The sequence below is a fragment of the Pagrus pagrus genome, assembly GCF_965226575.1.
Source record: "Pagrus pagrus genome assembly, chromosome: 13".
Classification (NCBI taxonomy): Eukaryota; Metazoa; Chordata; class Actinopteri; order Spariformes; family Sparidae; genus Pagrus; species Pagrus pagrus.
This window is the reverse complement of record NC_140197.1, coordinates 31,283,192-31,298,421: the sequence shown is the minus strand read 5'-3', so window position 1 is coordinate 31,298,421 and position 15,230 is coordinate 31,283,192. Positions and strand designations below refer to the sequence as shown.

At 45.4% G+C, this 15,230-nt stretch overlaps 1 protein-coding gene across 2 annotated transcripts in view; it reads left to right on the top strand.

The window, feature by feature from the left end:
- Nucleotides 1-15,230, top strand: part of rapgefl1 (Rap guanine nucleotide exchange factor (GEF)-like 1) — a 49,342-nt gene that overhangs the window by 14,739 nt on the left and 19,373 nt on the right. For both annotated transcript variants that reach the window (XM_084372535.1, XM_084372534.1), the window contains exons 2-3: nt 563-849; nt 14,266-14,344. In XM_084372535.1, the coding sequence (XP_084228661.1) occupies nt 14,286-14,344 (59 nt within the window). In that variant the 5' untranslated portion in view covers nt 563-849; nt 14,266-14,285. The remainder of the gene's footprint in view (nt 1-562; nt 850-14,265; nt 14,345-15,230) is intronic.

Sequence of the window (15,230 nt, the reverse complement as noted above, 5' to 3'; positions counted from 1 at the left end):
TGGGACTTTATTTTCCTCTGAGAGCAGCTGGTTTATTCACTGATGGACACAGTTTGTTATTACCTCATTAATATTGTTTATTTTCTTCTGAAAAACTACGTAGTGCTCCTTTAATGATGTGTGAACCACTTTAAATATGACGCAGTTAGCATGCTAACATGTTAGTTCACTAAATAGGCCTCACACTTTTCACTTGTACAAATAGAGCTGTCATACATTCATCAGTCAGTTAGCTGATTAGCTTATGCTAACTTCCTGTAGCACGATACGGCCTGTATGCAGCAGGAGTTTATAAAAAAGCTCTTAAAGCTCCTACATTTCCCATAAAGCACCACAGACGAGACGAGCTGCTCAGTCAAATGATTTCATTGAAGAATAAGAACGAAGTTAAACGTTGAGTTTCTTTGCTGACGATGAATCTTCTGGTTCTTCATCTTCTGTCGCTCGTCTTTGTTCTGATTGGATGATGAAGACGGTGGCGAGCTGCAGCTCCTCGTGAGCGTCGTGACAGGAAGTACAAAATAATTCTGAACTTCTAAACTTTGACCTTTGACCCCTGCAGCCCCGACAGCGAGGACCCCCCCTCCTGGCCCTCAGCCGCAGGGACCGGCCTGGTCACGGTGCCCTGCAGCGCTAACGGCTCCGGTTCTGGTTCCGGTTCTGGAGGAGGAGACGTCCGCAGTCCGTCTCTGTCCAGCGACGAGCAGAGCTCCGAGGCCAGCCTGATCACAGAGACCGGCGGCGGCGGAGGAGGAGGAGGAGGGACGCCTCTTCCTCCTGACACACCGGACAACCTCACCCTGTGTGTTCTGGACTGCGTGGCGGGGAAACGTCACGGACACTGTACAGGTAGGACGGGAAGCTTTCTTGATGTGTCACATGGTCCAACATGGCTGTCAGAGGAGGTCGAGTCACCTCAAAGCAGAAATAAGATTTCATTTCCTCCTTATAAAGAAGGTCCAGTGTGACGGTCTGATGGAGCCGGTAGAAACGGACCCTCTGGGTTTATTACTGGCAGACAGAGCTAATGGTGCTGATGTCAGTGAATATGGTTCTGAAGCAGTCGTGTCTTTTTGATGGAGGAGTTTGCATGTACGGTGGCTCTGAACGGTCAAACGATCCTCTGAAAGCTTTGACGGATGTGAAAAAATGCAGAAAATCAGGACAGCAGCCGCTAACGTTAGCTTAAACTCTGTTAGCATCCAGGACTGACTTCAACACAGTGGAGTTTTTATAACATAACCTGTAACCCCACTTTATTATGTAGCTGGCTAATGATATGATGACTCTTGGCTTTGGAAGTAATGCTTAGTTGCTACTGTATGTGCTAAGCTAGTTGGCTGGAAATGCTAACAAACACAGTTTGATCTGTTCTTTCCACGTTAGCTCGTGTTGTTGGTTCTGGAAAGTTTTTGTATGCAGATGATCATCGTTTCATCATGCGATACAACACTGACACATCTACCGACTGATGCTAAGCTAACAGTTAGCCACCACACATAATGTTTAGTTGTTGTCTTTGTGAATATTTAATGATTGTGAGCGAGCGACCACAGAGACGTCTGATGTGTTAACGACCTGAGACCAGCTGCAGCTTCGTTAGAGATCAAAGGATCAGTAGATTGATCCATCGATAATCGTTTAAATGATTTTTCAAACAAACAGGTGATAATTGTCTTGTTCAGTTCCTCCAGCGACTCAGATTCTCTGTTCTGATCCAAATATCTTGAAACTGACATTGTGAATCATTTTAAAAACATTTTCCAGAACAAATAAACGTTGGATTAATAAAATGATCAGCAGATCAGCTGGTGATTAAAATAATGGTTGGTTGCTTCATATTTGATGTTTTGTGGCTGAAGACGTGTCGCGTGCAAACCCTCCGTCTCCAGCTGCTGCAGGACGGCTGAAGGGACTAATTGAGTTTGACATTTTAGGATTCGGCTCGAGTCCAAAAACCCTCGACGGCTTCTGAGACAGAAAAATATCTTCTGTCAGACTCAGACTCCACGAGGACATTCAGATTTTATTTCACATCATACAGACTGTCCCTGCAGCCTGTGTGTGTGTGTGTGTGTGTGTGTGTGTGTGTGTGTGTGTGTGTGTGTGTGTGTGTGTGTGTGTGTGTGTGTGTGTGGTTACATAATCGCTGCCGTCCTCTTTCAGAATCGCAGCCTGCTTATTACAGCTGAAGTGGGTGTGAGCATGCATGCGTGTACGTATGTGTTCCTGCAGGAATGTTTGCCTTGTGTGTGTGTGTGTGTGTGTGTGTGTGTGTGTGTGTGTGTGTGTGTGTGTGTGTGTGTGTGTGTGTGTGCGTGCAGCAGTGATTGCTGCCTGTTAAAGCTGCAGGGTGTGTTTGTGTCCACGTTTCATTCGGTCTGTAAACAGAAACCTCCAGAAACCACGAATCAGAACATGAACAGTGATGTTTTTTAAAAAGGTGAAACATTATTTTACAGAAATATAAAAACATTAATTTCAATATTTATGATCAGATTTGTAAGAAAGTTGATGTTTGAGTCTGCTCGTCAGACACTGGCGCTGTCGGTCGGTCGGTCGGGTCGTTGGGGGAATAAAAACCTTTAAACAAGGAAAAAGATCTAAAAATGATAGTAATGATAATTATATTACACATTTAGAGTTACATCTGCCAGAACCGCCCCCTTTGATTCCATCCAGCCTGATCCGATATCAAATAAAACATTTTTAGATCTGCTGGATCCAGAATCTTTATTTGGATCTGTGACACTCACAGAAACACCGGCCTCATAAATAAACCTGATTTATTTCATCATGAATTACTGCCTGAGAACATCGTCTCTTTATCTGGATCAGCACCAGTTAGTGAGGTCCACTCTGGGCTGAGACTCGTCCTTCAACCAACAACTCAATGACCCAACGACCCAACGACCCAACAAACCGACAAACCAACGACCCAACGAACCAACGACCCAACAAACCGACAAACCAACAAACCAACGACCCAACAAACCGACAAACCGACAAACCAACGACCCAACAAACCGACAAACCGACAAACCAACGACCCAACAAACCAACAAACCAACGACCCAACAAACCGACAAACCAACAAACCAACGACCCAACAAACCAACGACCCAACAAACCGACAAACCAACAAACCAACGACCCAACAAACCGACAAACCAACAAACCAACGACCCAACGACCCAACAAACCAACGACCCAACAAACCAACGACCCAACGACCCAACAAACCAACGACCCAACAAACCAACGACCCAACAAACCAACAAACCAACGACCCAACAAACCAACGACCCAACGACCCAACAAACCAACAAACCGACAAACCAACGACCCAACAAACGTTCTTGGTGGAAGTAAAAAAGCTTAAAAAATGAACACAATTATGTTATAAGAAGAGAATTAAACAAAATAGAAATACAAATTTAAAAATTAAATCTATTAAAACAGAAACATAAAAACATGTTATAGCAATAAAAAGATTTTAAAGGTGTTTTTCTCAGATCTGTTAGTTTAAAGGGGAACTACCGTTTTTTACAACCTGGACCTTATTTCCAGCATAAAATACGATCATTTACTCACCCAGATAACTTTGGTGTCATTTGGAGTCGTACCTGTAGTTTGCTACTGCTAGTTTTTTGCAACATGGCTGAATATTTTTCCGATTGTGAGGTGGTGGACGATGACTTTGTTTATGATGGACGCCCTTACCGTTTTGAGCCAGAGTACACGGATGAGGAGCTCATTGAAAGGAGGATGCGGAGGCAGAGAGAGGAACAGCTGGCCAAAGAACAACAAACGGCTGCGGCTAGGCTAAACGGCTAGGTCAACCTACAGACCCCGGATGTTGATAACAGGCAACTCAGAGGGGAATAGCACGAGTGTATCATAACAAAATATTGGTGGAATTAACTAGTTTCACGGCAGATAATGCGTTATACAGAGGCTGCGCTTCGGTGCCCCGATCACTCGCATTATATTGATATACGCGGCGCTACACTCGGTGCAATCTCGTCCAAACGACTCCAAATGACACCAAAGTTATCTGGGTGAGTAAATGATCGTATTTTATGCTAGAAATAAGGTCCAGGTTGTAAAAAACGGTAGTTCCCCTTTAAGTTTCAAACATTAAAACTGAGCGAACATGATGAACAGATGCTAATCAGCTAGCTGCTAACCAGCTAGCTGCTAACAGCACTGTGTAGCTCAGAGTCTGACAGCCTGTAGTTTATAAAGCAGTCAGTTCACTACTGAGTCGAACAAGTCGACAACATGAACTCACTAAATGTGAAGAAGGAAATATTTTGACTCATATTTTCCTTCTAAACAGAAAAATAAACCGTCTGAACTCAAGTTTGTCTCTGTGACTGAACTCAGACGAGCTTCACTCAAACTGGACACAAACTGAACCACAGTCACCAGAACAGTGTTGGTTTGTCTCCACAGTCACCTCTGGTTTGGTCCAAATGAATCCTCAGTGCACAGAGTAACATGAAAATATTCTGTCTGTCTCTCTCTCTGTCCTCTCTCTGTCCTCACCTGTCCCTGCCTGCCGTGTCTTCTCGTCCCTGGAGTCATAGTCCTGGTCAGAGCTGCTGTAAATCACCTCTGTAGTGTGTCCTCTGTCCTCACACTGACCTCCATCTCTCTCAGAGGCTGAGCTCAGTCCCAGTCTGCTAACTGAGCTAACTAGCTAACAGCAGAGTGTAGTGAGCAGCAGGTAGCGGTTACCATGGTGATGTGCTACTGTTTCTGTCTCTGAGGTCTGAATGTGTTCGATCACACTCACTCACACACACACACACACACACACACACACACACACACACACACACACACACAAGGTGATGAAGACTCGTCACAGTCATGAATAATCCAGAGCTTCCTCCTGTTAAACTCTCACAAAGAGGTTTTATTACCAGCTCATTGTGTGTGTGTGTGTGTGTGTGTGTGTGTGTGTGTGTGTGTGTGTGTGTGTGTCTGTGTGTCTGTGTCTGTGTGTGTGTCTGTGTGTGTGTGTGTGTGTGTGTGTGTGTGTGTGTGTGTGTGTCTGTGTGTGTGTTATGCAACACATCTCAGTTAATCTTCAGAGTGAAGAAGAGAAGAAGAAGTTTAAAGGTTCAGTCCGTAGATTTAAATGTTAATGAGCAGAGGAAGATCCTCATTGGCTGATAATTAAACTGAAGGACAACACAGTTTATACTGTTTTACTTTGTTTATATGTGGCGGACCCTGCCACCTGTCCGTCTTCAGACAGTGTTCTGGACCTTGTTCTCCTCTGAGAGCAGCTGGTTTGTGTTATGACCTCATTAATATTATAAATACAAAACAAGTTAAAACTACAGACTGCTCCTTTAAATGTGGTCTGTTGCTGGTTTTAAAGGCTCGTTACAGTGAAGTCGGTTCTGACACTCGAGTCTTACTGATGATTATCCATCAGAATCTTTGTGTCCAGTTTGGTTCTGTCATCCTGCTGACACACAAAACGTCCTCGGCCCAAAAATACATAAAAATGATCATAATTATAAAATAAGAAGAAAATTAAAATGACAAAACAAAATATAAAAAAAGATCCACAGATTAAAAATAACGGAGCAGCCGGACCGGTGTGACCCGTGACCCGTGACCCGTGGCTCTCCTCCTCCTGCTCCAGTGTTGCAGCTTCTCTTCGTGGTTAGCATGAAGTTCTCCTCGTGTTAGCGACTCGATCAGCGGTCCGACTGGTTCTGAGGAAACATGACAGCGTGGACTGAAACATCTGAAGCATCTCCGTTGTCACATTCTTCACACCTGAGGAGCCGGTTAGTAACCTGCAGCTGATTGGTCCTCAGGCCACCAGGTGTGAGACAATGAGACCCGACCGGTTGACAGAGAGAATCCAGACCAGCTGATTCGGACCTTTGATCACTAACAGCAGAAGAAGTCAGCTAGAAGCCGGGGCGTAGGTTCTGATCAGTATCTCACATCAACTGTCCGACCCGTCGCCACACCCTCGTCTTCTCCCTCCTGGTCCACTGGATCTCATCATTCACTCGTCTGAACGATGCAGTCGGTCATTCGCAGTTGAATACAACGTACAGAACAAATCCACGAGTCCGGTCCTGACCGGTCCATATCAGACCGGCCGAGTCAGTGTCAGCGTTTTAATGTCGCTCTTTTAGATTTTGTGGTATTTCTCTGTCTCACCTCCACAGCTTGTACCTCTGGTTCTGAAAGGTTCTGTAGAGTGTGGTATTATAATTGTTCTGTTGGTGACGCTGATCTGAACTGAAACATAAACTAAACACAACAAATCTGAAAAGATGTGAAAGTTTGAAATGTGAATAAAAATGATGAAAGTCATCAAACCGACTGTCGATCACAGCTGATCAAACAGCTGATGAACATTTAAACACTCGTCTGATTATTGAAGGACACAAACAGGAAGTGTTCAGACACCTTCAGCTGGTCTTTACCGAGCAGCACCGGACACGAACACAGAACATCTGCAGATACATAAATTCGTACGGACTCAGTCCACTCGTCATAATCATAAATTATTATAAAAGCTCCTGATGAGATGTGACTTCCTGCAGCTGCTGTCGTCATCGTGCTGCAGAGACAAACTGAACCAAAGCTGATAAATTATGGATCAGAACCGAGGAAACGGACTGAAGGCGCTGAGAGGAGAGAAGAGGCAGCGTGACGTCACGTCCTGTCACTGACTGATCTCAGATCTGTGGAAACATTTTGATCTTTATTATAATCAGAATTCAATGAAACACTGGATCCATCAGAAGTACGGAGGCCCGGAACTGTCAAAATACACCAGAACTCAGTGAATGATCGATGTGACGTTACAGCAGCAGAAATACAAAAATACATGTAAGTGAATGAATGTGATCTGTTTATTTAAAGTATTAATGTTTAAATGTTTGTTTGTTTTCTGACTCATTAACATAATGAAGGAAAATAAACAACTACAAATAAAATAAATAAAAAACTCATTAAGACACGATGATGTCACATTTTATAAACCGGACCGGTGTTCGATGGACTCTGAGGAGCGGCCCGGCACTTCTCCAGAAACAAAGAGGAGTTATTTTTAGTCGTTGTGTTTGTGTCGGTGCTGATCCGCGAGCTGCGGTCCAAAGGTCTGTGATTATCAGACTGTTCCTCCGCAGACACAAACACTTTATGTCTCAACTGTTCTGACGTTAACCCTCTGCTGCCAGACTGCTGCTGGACCCGACTGCACGTGTGGAGAGGCAGAACTTTATGGACTACAACTGTTCTGAACTACATTTATTAATGTGTGCAGGAGTTTTATTTCATTTTAAAGGAGACTGATTCCACTTTGTGGCCAGAAGTTTGTGGACGGGCCTGATAACAGGAAGCTGTGTGATATTTGTTTCTCTAACACACTGTTAGCATCATCATGCTAACAGTGTGTTAGCATCATCATGCTAACAGTGTGTTAGCATGATGATGCTAACACACTGTTAGCATCATCATGCTAACAGTGTGTTAGCATCATCATGCTAACAGTGTGTTAGCATCATCATGCTAACAGTGTGTTAGCATGATGATGCTAACACACTGACACGCTGCGTCTCTTTCAGACAGGAAGACAAACTGAGTCCACCTCGTCCTCGTCTCCTGTTTTTGTCTCCACAGCCTGAAAATTACACCGTGAATCATATTTAATTACTGCAGAGCCTGTTGATACACACACACAGACACACACACACAGACACAGACACACACACAGACACACACACACACACAGACACAGACACACACACAGACACACACACACACATACAGACACACACACACAGAGTCATACAGTCTGCCTCACATCAGCGTTGTGTTGTGTTGTGTTGTGTTGTGTTGTGTTGTGTTGTGAACGCTGGTCGTCAGCTCAGTTTGTCGGTTGGTTCTGGTTCTGGTTCTCTGTGTTGACGACGTCTCCTCTCTGTTCAGCTCTGGTCGATCTCACCTGTCAGGTTTTACCTGCTCGTGTTGGCGGGAACGTCACGTGCGCTCGCACACTTTTCACACACTCTCACACACACACACACACACCTACATGAATACCTTCACACGACACACGTTGATTCAGGTTCTGTGTGTTTTCTGAACACGACTGGACCTGAAATAGAAACGTGACAGTTCTGCTGTCAGGAGGCTGTTACATAACACAACAGATAATCATGTTTCTTCACACAAACAGCAGGATTTTATTTTGGGCCTTTTCACGAGGGGGGGGAGGGGACACGCAGTGAAGGGCCACAGTCGGACTCAAACCCGGGCCGCTGCATCGAGGATGGATGCTGTTTTTCCACCAGCAGCTCCAGAGGTGGCCCAAGCCGCAGCCGCTCCAGCTACGAGCAGGTCTGCAGCCGACCCGTGACAAACCCGTCTCCCCCTCAGATCCATACTGGACTCGTGTCTGTGCAGGAAACCTGAGAAAGAGGTTCTTAAGGGTTCTGCTCTCAGGACGTCTGCAGCGTCTGACCGGATCGCTTCAGTTTCTCTCGTGTGTTTGTTTCTGCTGTGTCTCACTGTTTCATGTGTTCACTGTCAGCTGGTTCATGTTCAGTCCTGCTGCTGAACACACGTGTCCTGAGGCTGCTTCATAATAAAAGCTTTCAAGTGACTCAATAATGGGGGGCTTTTATTGTGAAGGAGTTAAAGGAAATGAAACGTGTTTGCAGCTGAATTAGCCACTTTGTTACTGGTGATTCTTCCATAGTGCTGCAGAGCGTCATCGCTTTAAGTCCAGCTGTGATGGAAACGTAAACCGGGTCGAGTCAAAGCGAGTAGAACCAGACCGGCAGGTCGTCTGTATCTGGGACGCTGCTCGACAGCTGAGCTACCAGGACGCTCAGGACGAGCGCTTCAAGATGGCTGCTCAGTTAAATCTGCACACAAACAGGATGTGGAGCTCTCACAGTGGTTCAGAGCTGCTGTCCTCAGGCTGAAACACAAGCTGATTGGTCGACCTCGCTGTCAGTCAACATATTAATTAAACTACTCGTTAGTCTGAAACCAGTTTGGACATAAAGTCATGAAGTGTCCACTCAGCGTCTGTCTTCAGTCCAACGTGACGTCAGCGTCTCCTCTGTGTGTGTGAGTGTGTGTGCGTGTGTGTGTGGCGAGAAACTCTTGAGGTCATGTGATCAACCAGGAAGTTAACTCACCTCACAGAGCCTCACTGCTCCTCTGAGCTGTAAACTGGATTTAAAACACTTCCCAGGATGCACTTTGAGGGAGTTTGTTTTGAATTCTTGGCAAATGAGAAGGTGTGTGTGTGTGTGTGTGTGTGTGTGTGTGTGTGTGTGTGTGAGGGTGTGTGAGGGTGTGTGAGGGTGTGTCCGTCAGACAGTGAGGGTTTAAAAAATAATTAGTGTGTGTGGACGTGTGTGTGCGTGTCCCTTTGTCGATGACATCACATCATTTACAAAACATTTTGTCTTCTGACTTGATGAAGTTCAGATTTTAATCACGTTCACGTTCCTGCTTCATAACTTTAACGTCTTCATTTCATCATTGTTTCTTTATTTATCGTCTTCGGTCAGAGTCGTGATGAGTCAGGTGATCAGTGACATCATCACGTTCTCATAACATAAAGCTCTGGTCTACGATCTGAGAAAGGTTTGAAAAAAGCATCCCCCCCACACACACCCCCCCTCCGAGCTCGTACCGCTCCCCCCTCGGAGCCCCGCGACACCCCCCCCCCCCCCCCCAACAAGCACCGAGAGCAACAAGCCTGTCAGCAGAAGCCAAACGGACAAGACCGGGAGGAGGGTTAGCAAAACAGCTGAGTAGTGACCGGGCGAGAGGTTGTTATGGAGAAATAAATCCGGACAGGATGAATGAAACCCCAACGCGAGGCGGAGGCTGCTTCATTTAGCTGGCACGAGCAAATAAATAGGCTGATTTGGTGTAAACATGATAGCAATACGGACCACATCTGTCTCCATCCCATAATAATGTTATCACTGTGTGTGTGTGTGTGTGTGTGTGTGTGTGTGTGTGTGTGTGTGTGTGTGTGTGTGTGTGTGTGTGTGTGTGACCAGCTGCCTCTCAGGTAAAACAGAAACACGATAAGTTTCCTGACAGTTTCACAAAAGAGGAACGAACCTGCCAAATATACTTACATAACACACACACACACACACACACACACACACACACAACACTGAGGTCCAGGCGTGTCGAGGCAGGCAGGTGTTCAGGTGTGTTACCTGTGAAGCAGAGAGTAAATAACATTTGTACTGAATGAAGTCTTCACTGCCAACTGTGTGCACATTTACTCGAGTACTTGTACTTTACTTGAGTATTTGAACTAGATGTTTACACTGTGATTAAATTAAATTATATAGTTTGTGGGATAATAAGTGAAGTTATTGTAAACAAACGTGATTCAGTCGACACATTTAACACTTATGACGTATATTTATTTATTAAAGATGCAGCGTATCAATAGAAGAACCACTAGCTGCTGCTAACTGTAGATGCCATTAGCTAGTTAGCTCAGTTAGCTGTGCAGCTAGTAGTTTGGACTGGCAGTTCAGAGAGGCGGGGGAGGGCCGGAGCTAGCTGGTTAGCACGCTAATGTCTGCAGGAGGTCAGAACTGTCGTACTGCACCTTTAAGCTTCCTGACTGTTTATGAAGCTAGCTGCTACGTTAAAGTTCTGAACACATGAACGCATCACGAGCAGCGTGGAGGATAATCTGAAGTATTCATGTGAATACACTGAAGTATTAATACTGTGACTGAAGTAAAAGCTCCGATGATCCTGATGTTCCTGTTGTTCCTGATGATCCTGATGTTCCTGATGTTTCGGATGTTCCTGATGATCCTGATGTTCCTGATGTTCCGGATGACCCTGATGATCCTGATGATCCTGATGACCCTGATGATCCTGATGTTCCTGATGTTCCTGATGACCCTGATGATCCTGATGACCCTGATGATCCTGATGTTCCTGATGTTCCGGATGATCCTGATGTTCCGGATGACCCTGATGATCCTGATGTTCCTGATGTTCCTGATGTTCCTGATGATCCGGATGTTCCTGATGTTCCTGATGACCCTGATGATCCTGATGTTCCTGATGACCCTGATGATCCTGATGTTCCATGATGACCCTGATGATCCCGATGTTCCCGATGTTCCTGATGACCCTGATGATCCTGATGACCCCGATGACCCTGATGATCCCGATGTTCCCGATGACCCTCATGATTCCGATGATCCCGATGATCCTGATGATCCCGATGATCCTGATGCTCCTGATGTTCCTTATGATCCTGATGTTCCCGATGATCCTGATGTTCCTTATGATCCTGATGATCCCGATGATCCTGATGCTCCTGATGTTCCTTATGATCCTGATGTTCCTTATGATCCTGATGTTCCCGATGATCCTGATGTTCCTGATGCTCCCGATGATGCAGTGTTCAGTTTTGCTCAAAATTCCGGTGAAAAACCTGACGCAGTGTGTGTGTGTGTGTGTGTGTGTGTGTGTGGGAGGATCTTCTCTCTTCAGCAGAAGAAGAAGTGAGCGAGCAGCCCACTCGTTCACCTTCGTCTTCCTCGACCTCTCGGAGCTGCAGCTCTCCCTCACTCTGTGTGTGTGTGTGTGTGTGTGTGTGTGTGTGTGTGTGCAGATACATAAGAGGCTCTTTAGCACCTGTTCACATAGCAACCAGCTCTCAACAAGACGTGAAGAAGAGTGGGAGGAAGAGAGGGGGGGGGAGACAGAGAGGGGGAGGAATAAAAGTCTTTAAACTGAAGCTGCAGATTAATATAAACTCGGGTTGTTTGGGTTAGTTTAGGGTTTAATATAAACTCGGGTTGTTTGGGTTAGTTTAGGGTTTAATATAAACTCGGGTTGTTTGGGTCGCAGACGTTAGTTTCACTTATTGCTTCTGGTTCAAAGGTTTTGGTTCAGGAGCTTCACAGTTTGTCAGTTCATGTTTGATGGACGAGTTATTAGAACTGCTGCTGACACGATGTCATCATGATGTTAAAGAGACTGACGGAAAAGATGAGTTGAACCACTTTAATAAGAAATCTGATGGTACCAGTGTTTGTTATGCTGTCCTCTACTGCGTTTATATACTGTCCTCTACTGCGTTTATATACTGTCCTCTACTGCGTTTATATACTGTCCTCTACTGCGTTTATAAACTGTCCTCTACTGCGTTTATATACTGTCCTCTACTGCGTTTATATACTGTCCTCTACTGCGTTTATATACTGTCCTCTACTGCGTTTATAAACTGTCCTCTACTGCGTTTATATACTGTCCTCTACTGCGTTTATATACTGTCCTCTACTGCGTTTATAAACTGTCCTCTACTGCGTTTATATACTGTCCTCTACTGCGTTTATAAACTGTCCTCTACTGCGTTTATATACTGTCCTCTACTGCGTTTATAAACTGTCCTCTACTGCGTTTATATACTGTCCTCCTGTATATGTGTGTTTATATGTATACATAATTACAGATGATCAGAAACAGCTGATCCTCTGAAACAGACTGTAAAACACTAAAACCAACAGCAGCAGTCAGATCATGTGATTAATCAGTTCTGATATCAGTTTGAATCTGTTATCAATAACACACACACACACACACACACACACACACACACACACACACTTCCCTCTTCATCCTCTCACTGTTGGCAACGTGGTGTCTCTATGGTAACCGCCTGCAGAGAGGCGGACCCTGACAGGACACGCCCACTGCAGCATGCATCTCTTTCTCACACACACACAGACACACACACATCCAGACACACACACACACACTTCCAGACACACACGCACACGCACACACACACACACACACAGTGTGACAGAGGTTGGGAGTCGTGCTGCAGCAGCTCGTCACTGTTTCATCTGAACGTTTCCATCTTTAGATTTCTGTCTTTAATTCTGGTTTCACACAACAGAACCATCACACAACAGAACCATCACACAACAGAACCATCACCGGGTCGACACTGACTCTGTCCTCACGGCCTACATTTACTGTGTGTTTGATTCTGCAGCAGATTCTGTGGCAGAGACAAAAATAGGACGAGTTTTCCTGTAATTGAGTTTAATTCTGTGTTGCAGTTCTTTATTGTTTCTCTTCTGAGCGGTGCCGTTCGTCTGGCTCTCGTCTCGTTAGATAAACTGCACGACAGCTTTCCACTCGTTGTTTTTCTCTTCTGATGGAGCCATGCTAACTGTTTCCCTCTGCTTTCAGTCTTTGTGCTAAGCTAGGCTAAAGGCACATAGATGAAGCGGAGATTTAAAGCAGCAGTGATCTCAGTTAGTTCCTCATATTCAGTGTATAAGTTTCTTGCAGCCGTGTGTTGAAACGTGTGGAACCACATCTGTGTGTGTGTCTGCAGCTCTGTGTGTGTGTCTGCAGCTCTGTGTGTGTGTCTGCGCTCTGTGTGTGTGTCTGCAGCTCCTTGTGTGTGTCTGCGCTCTGTGTGTGTGTGTGTCTGCAGCTCCGTGTGTGTGTCTGCAGCTCTGTGTGTGTGTCTGCAGCTCCGTGTGTGTGTCTGCAGCTCTGTGTGTGTGTCTGCGCTCTGTGTGTGTGTCTGCAGCTCCTTGTGTGTGTCTGCGCTCTGTGTGTGTGTGTGTCTGCAGCTCCGTGTGTGTGTCTGCAGCTCTGTGTGTGTGTCTGCAGCTCCGTGTGTGTGTCTGCGCTCTGTGTGTGTGTCTGCAGCTCCGTGTGTGTGTCTGCAGCTCTGTGTGTGTGTCTGCGCTCTGTGTGTGTGTCTGCGCTCTGTGTGTGTGTGTGTGTGTGTGTGTGTGTGTGTGTGTGTGTGGATACAACATGACATTAATGTTCAAATCAATAACAGACTGAAGTGATCATGTTAACCTCTTTGCAGACGATAAGCTGCTGTGATCAAGTCAAACATAAAATATACGTCTTGTATTAAAACAATTAGTCGATTAAAGATGAAGTTCGTTAGAAGGTGTCAAACATCTCTGATGTGTTTTATATTCAAACTGATGATCTTTGAGTTTTGAACAGTCGGACAGAATAAAACATAAACTTGTTTTTTAATCAGCAGATTGATTCTGTTCATTAAACCAGATTCATGCTCTGTACCTGCTCTGGTTTACCTGCTCTGGTTTACCTGCTCTGGTTTACCTGGGCTTTATTAGAGACGGGCTGTCATGTGAGATTCAGTGATATGTTCAGGTACACTCTGTAAAACTAAGCTCTGTTTGTGTCCCTGTGCAGAAACCCTGCTGGATGACTTCATGTTGACACATCCCATCTTCCTGACGGCCGACAGGTTGCAGCAGGTCCTGCTGCAGCAGTATCCTTCACATACTCACTCATGGTTACCTGCAGCGCAGGTGAGTCTGCAGGTGTGCACGGAGGTTCAGATACGAGCGCTGTTCAGAGTCTCAGTGTAACTCTGATGATTAAGTGTTTCATCGACTTAACGTGGTTCTGTTAATGACCGGGTCCAGTGCCTTTCAGTCTTGTAGCTGCAGGTTTGTTTGTGCCTGCAGGCCGTCACTGTCGGAGCAGCGCCATGTTTTAATCCACTGTCTTCAGTCAACTTCTGGCCCGGAGGAAGGAAAGTGGATCCGCCCGTTCACTGGACAAATTCTATCCAACAGGCAGATCCAGATTCCATGAAACACAGAGATGAACTGGGTTCAGTATCGTGGTGTGTTCCCACTGAAGTGATGCTCGATGTTATTGCGACAACATGAATAACTGAGAGTAGAGAGGCGGTGCAGATCCAGAGCTTCTGGAGTCTCATCAGGTTCTGTTCTGTTCTGCTTCTTTGACAGGCCTAGATAAATGTGTGCTGCTGTGTGTTGATATTATATAATTACTTCCTGACGTTACGTAGAAAAGACACGTTTGCTAGGAAGAGGTTTGACGCTAACGTTAGCTAACATGTTATCACAGGAAATCTACCTTGAAATATGAGATCGGTTCCTCTGTCCATCGTCTTTTTAGTTGCTGATCAATCAGGAAGCAGTAAAATAATAACAACAACGTTTATTGGACTGAGTGTGACGTCAGAGGAAAATGGCCGTCGTGTCATTGTGGTCCATGTACTTTGCTTCATGAAGTAACGTAAGAGGTTCAGACGTCGTCGCTGTGCAGCTTCAGGAGCAGCTTCAGGAGCAGCTTCAGGAGCAGCAGCTGTGCAGCCGGCCGCCTTCGACTGTCCGTCAAATATC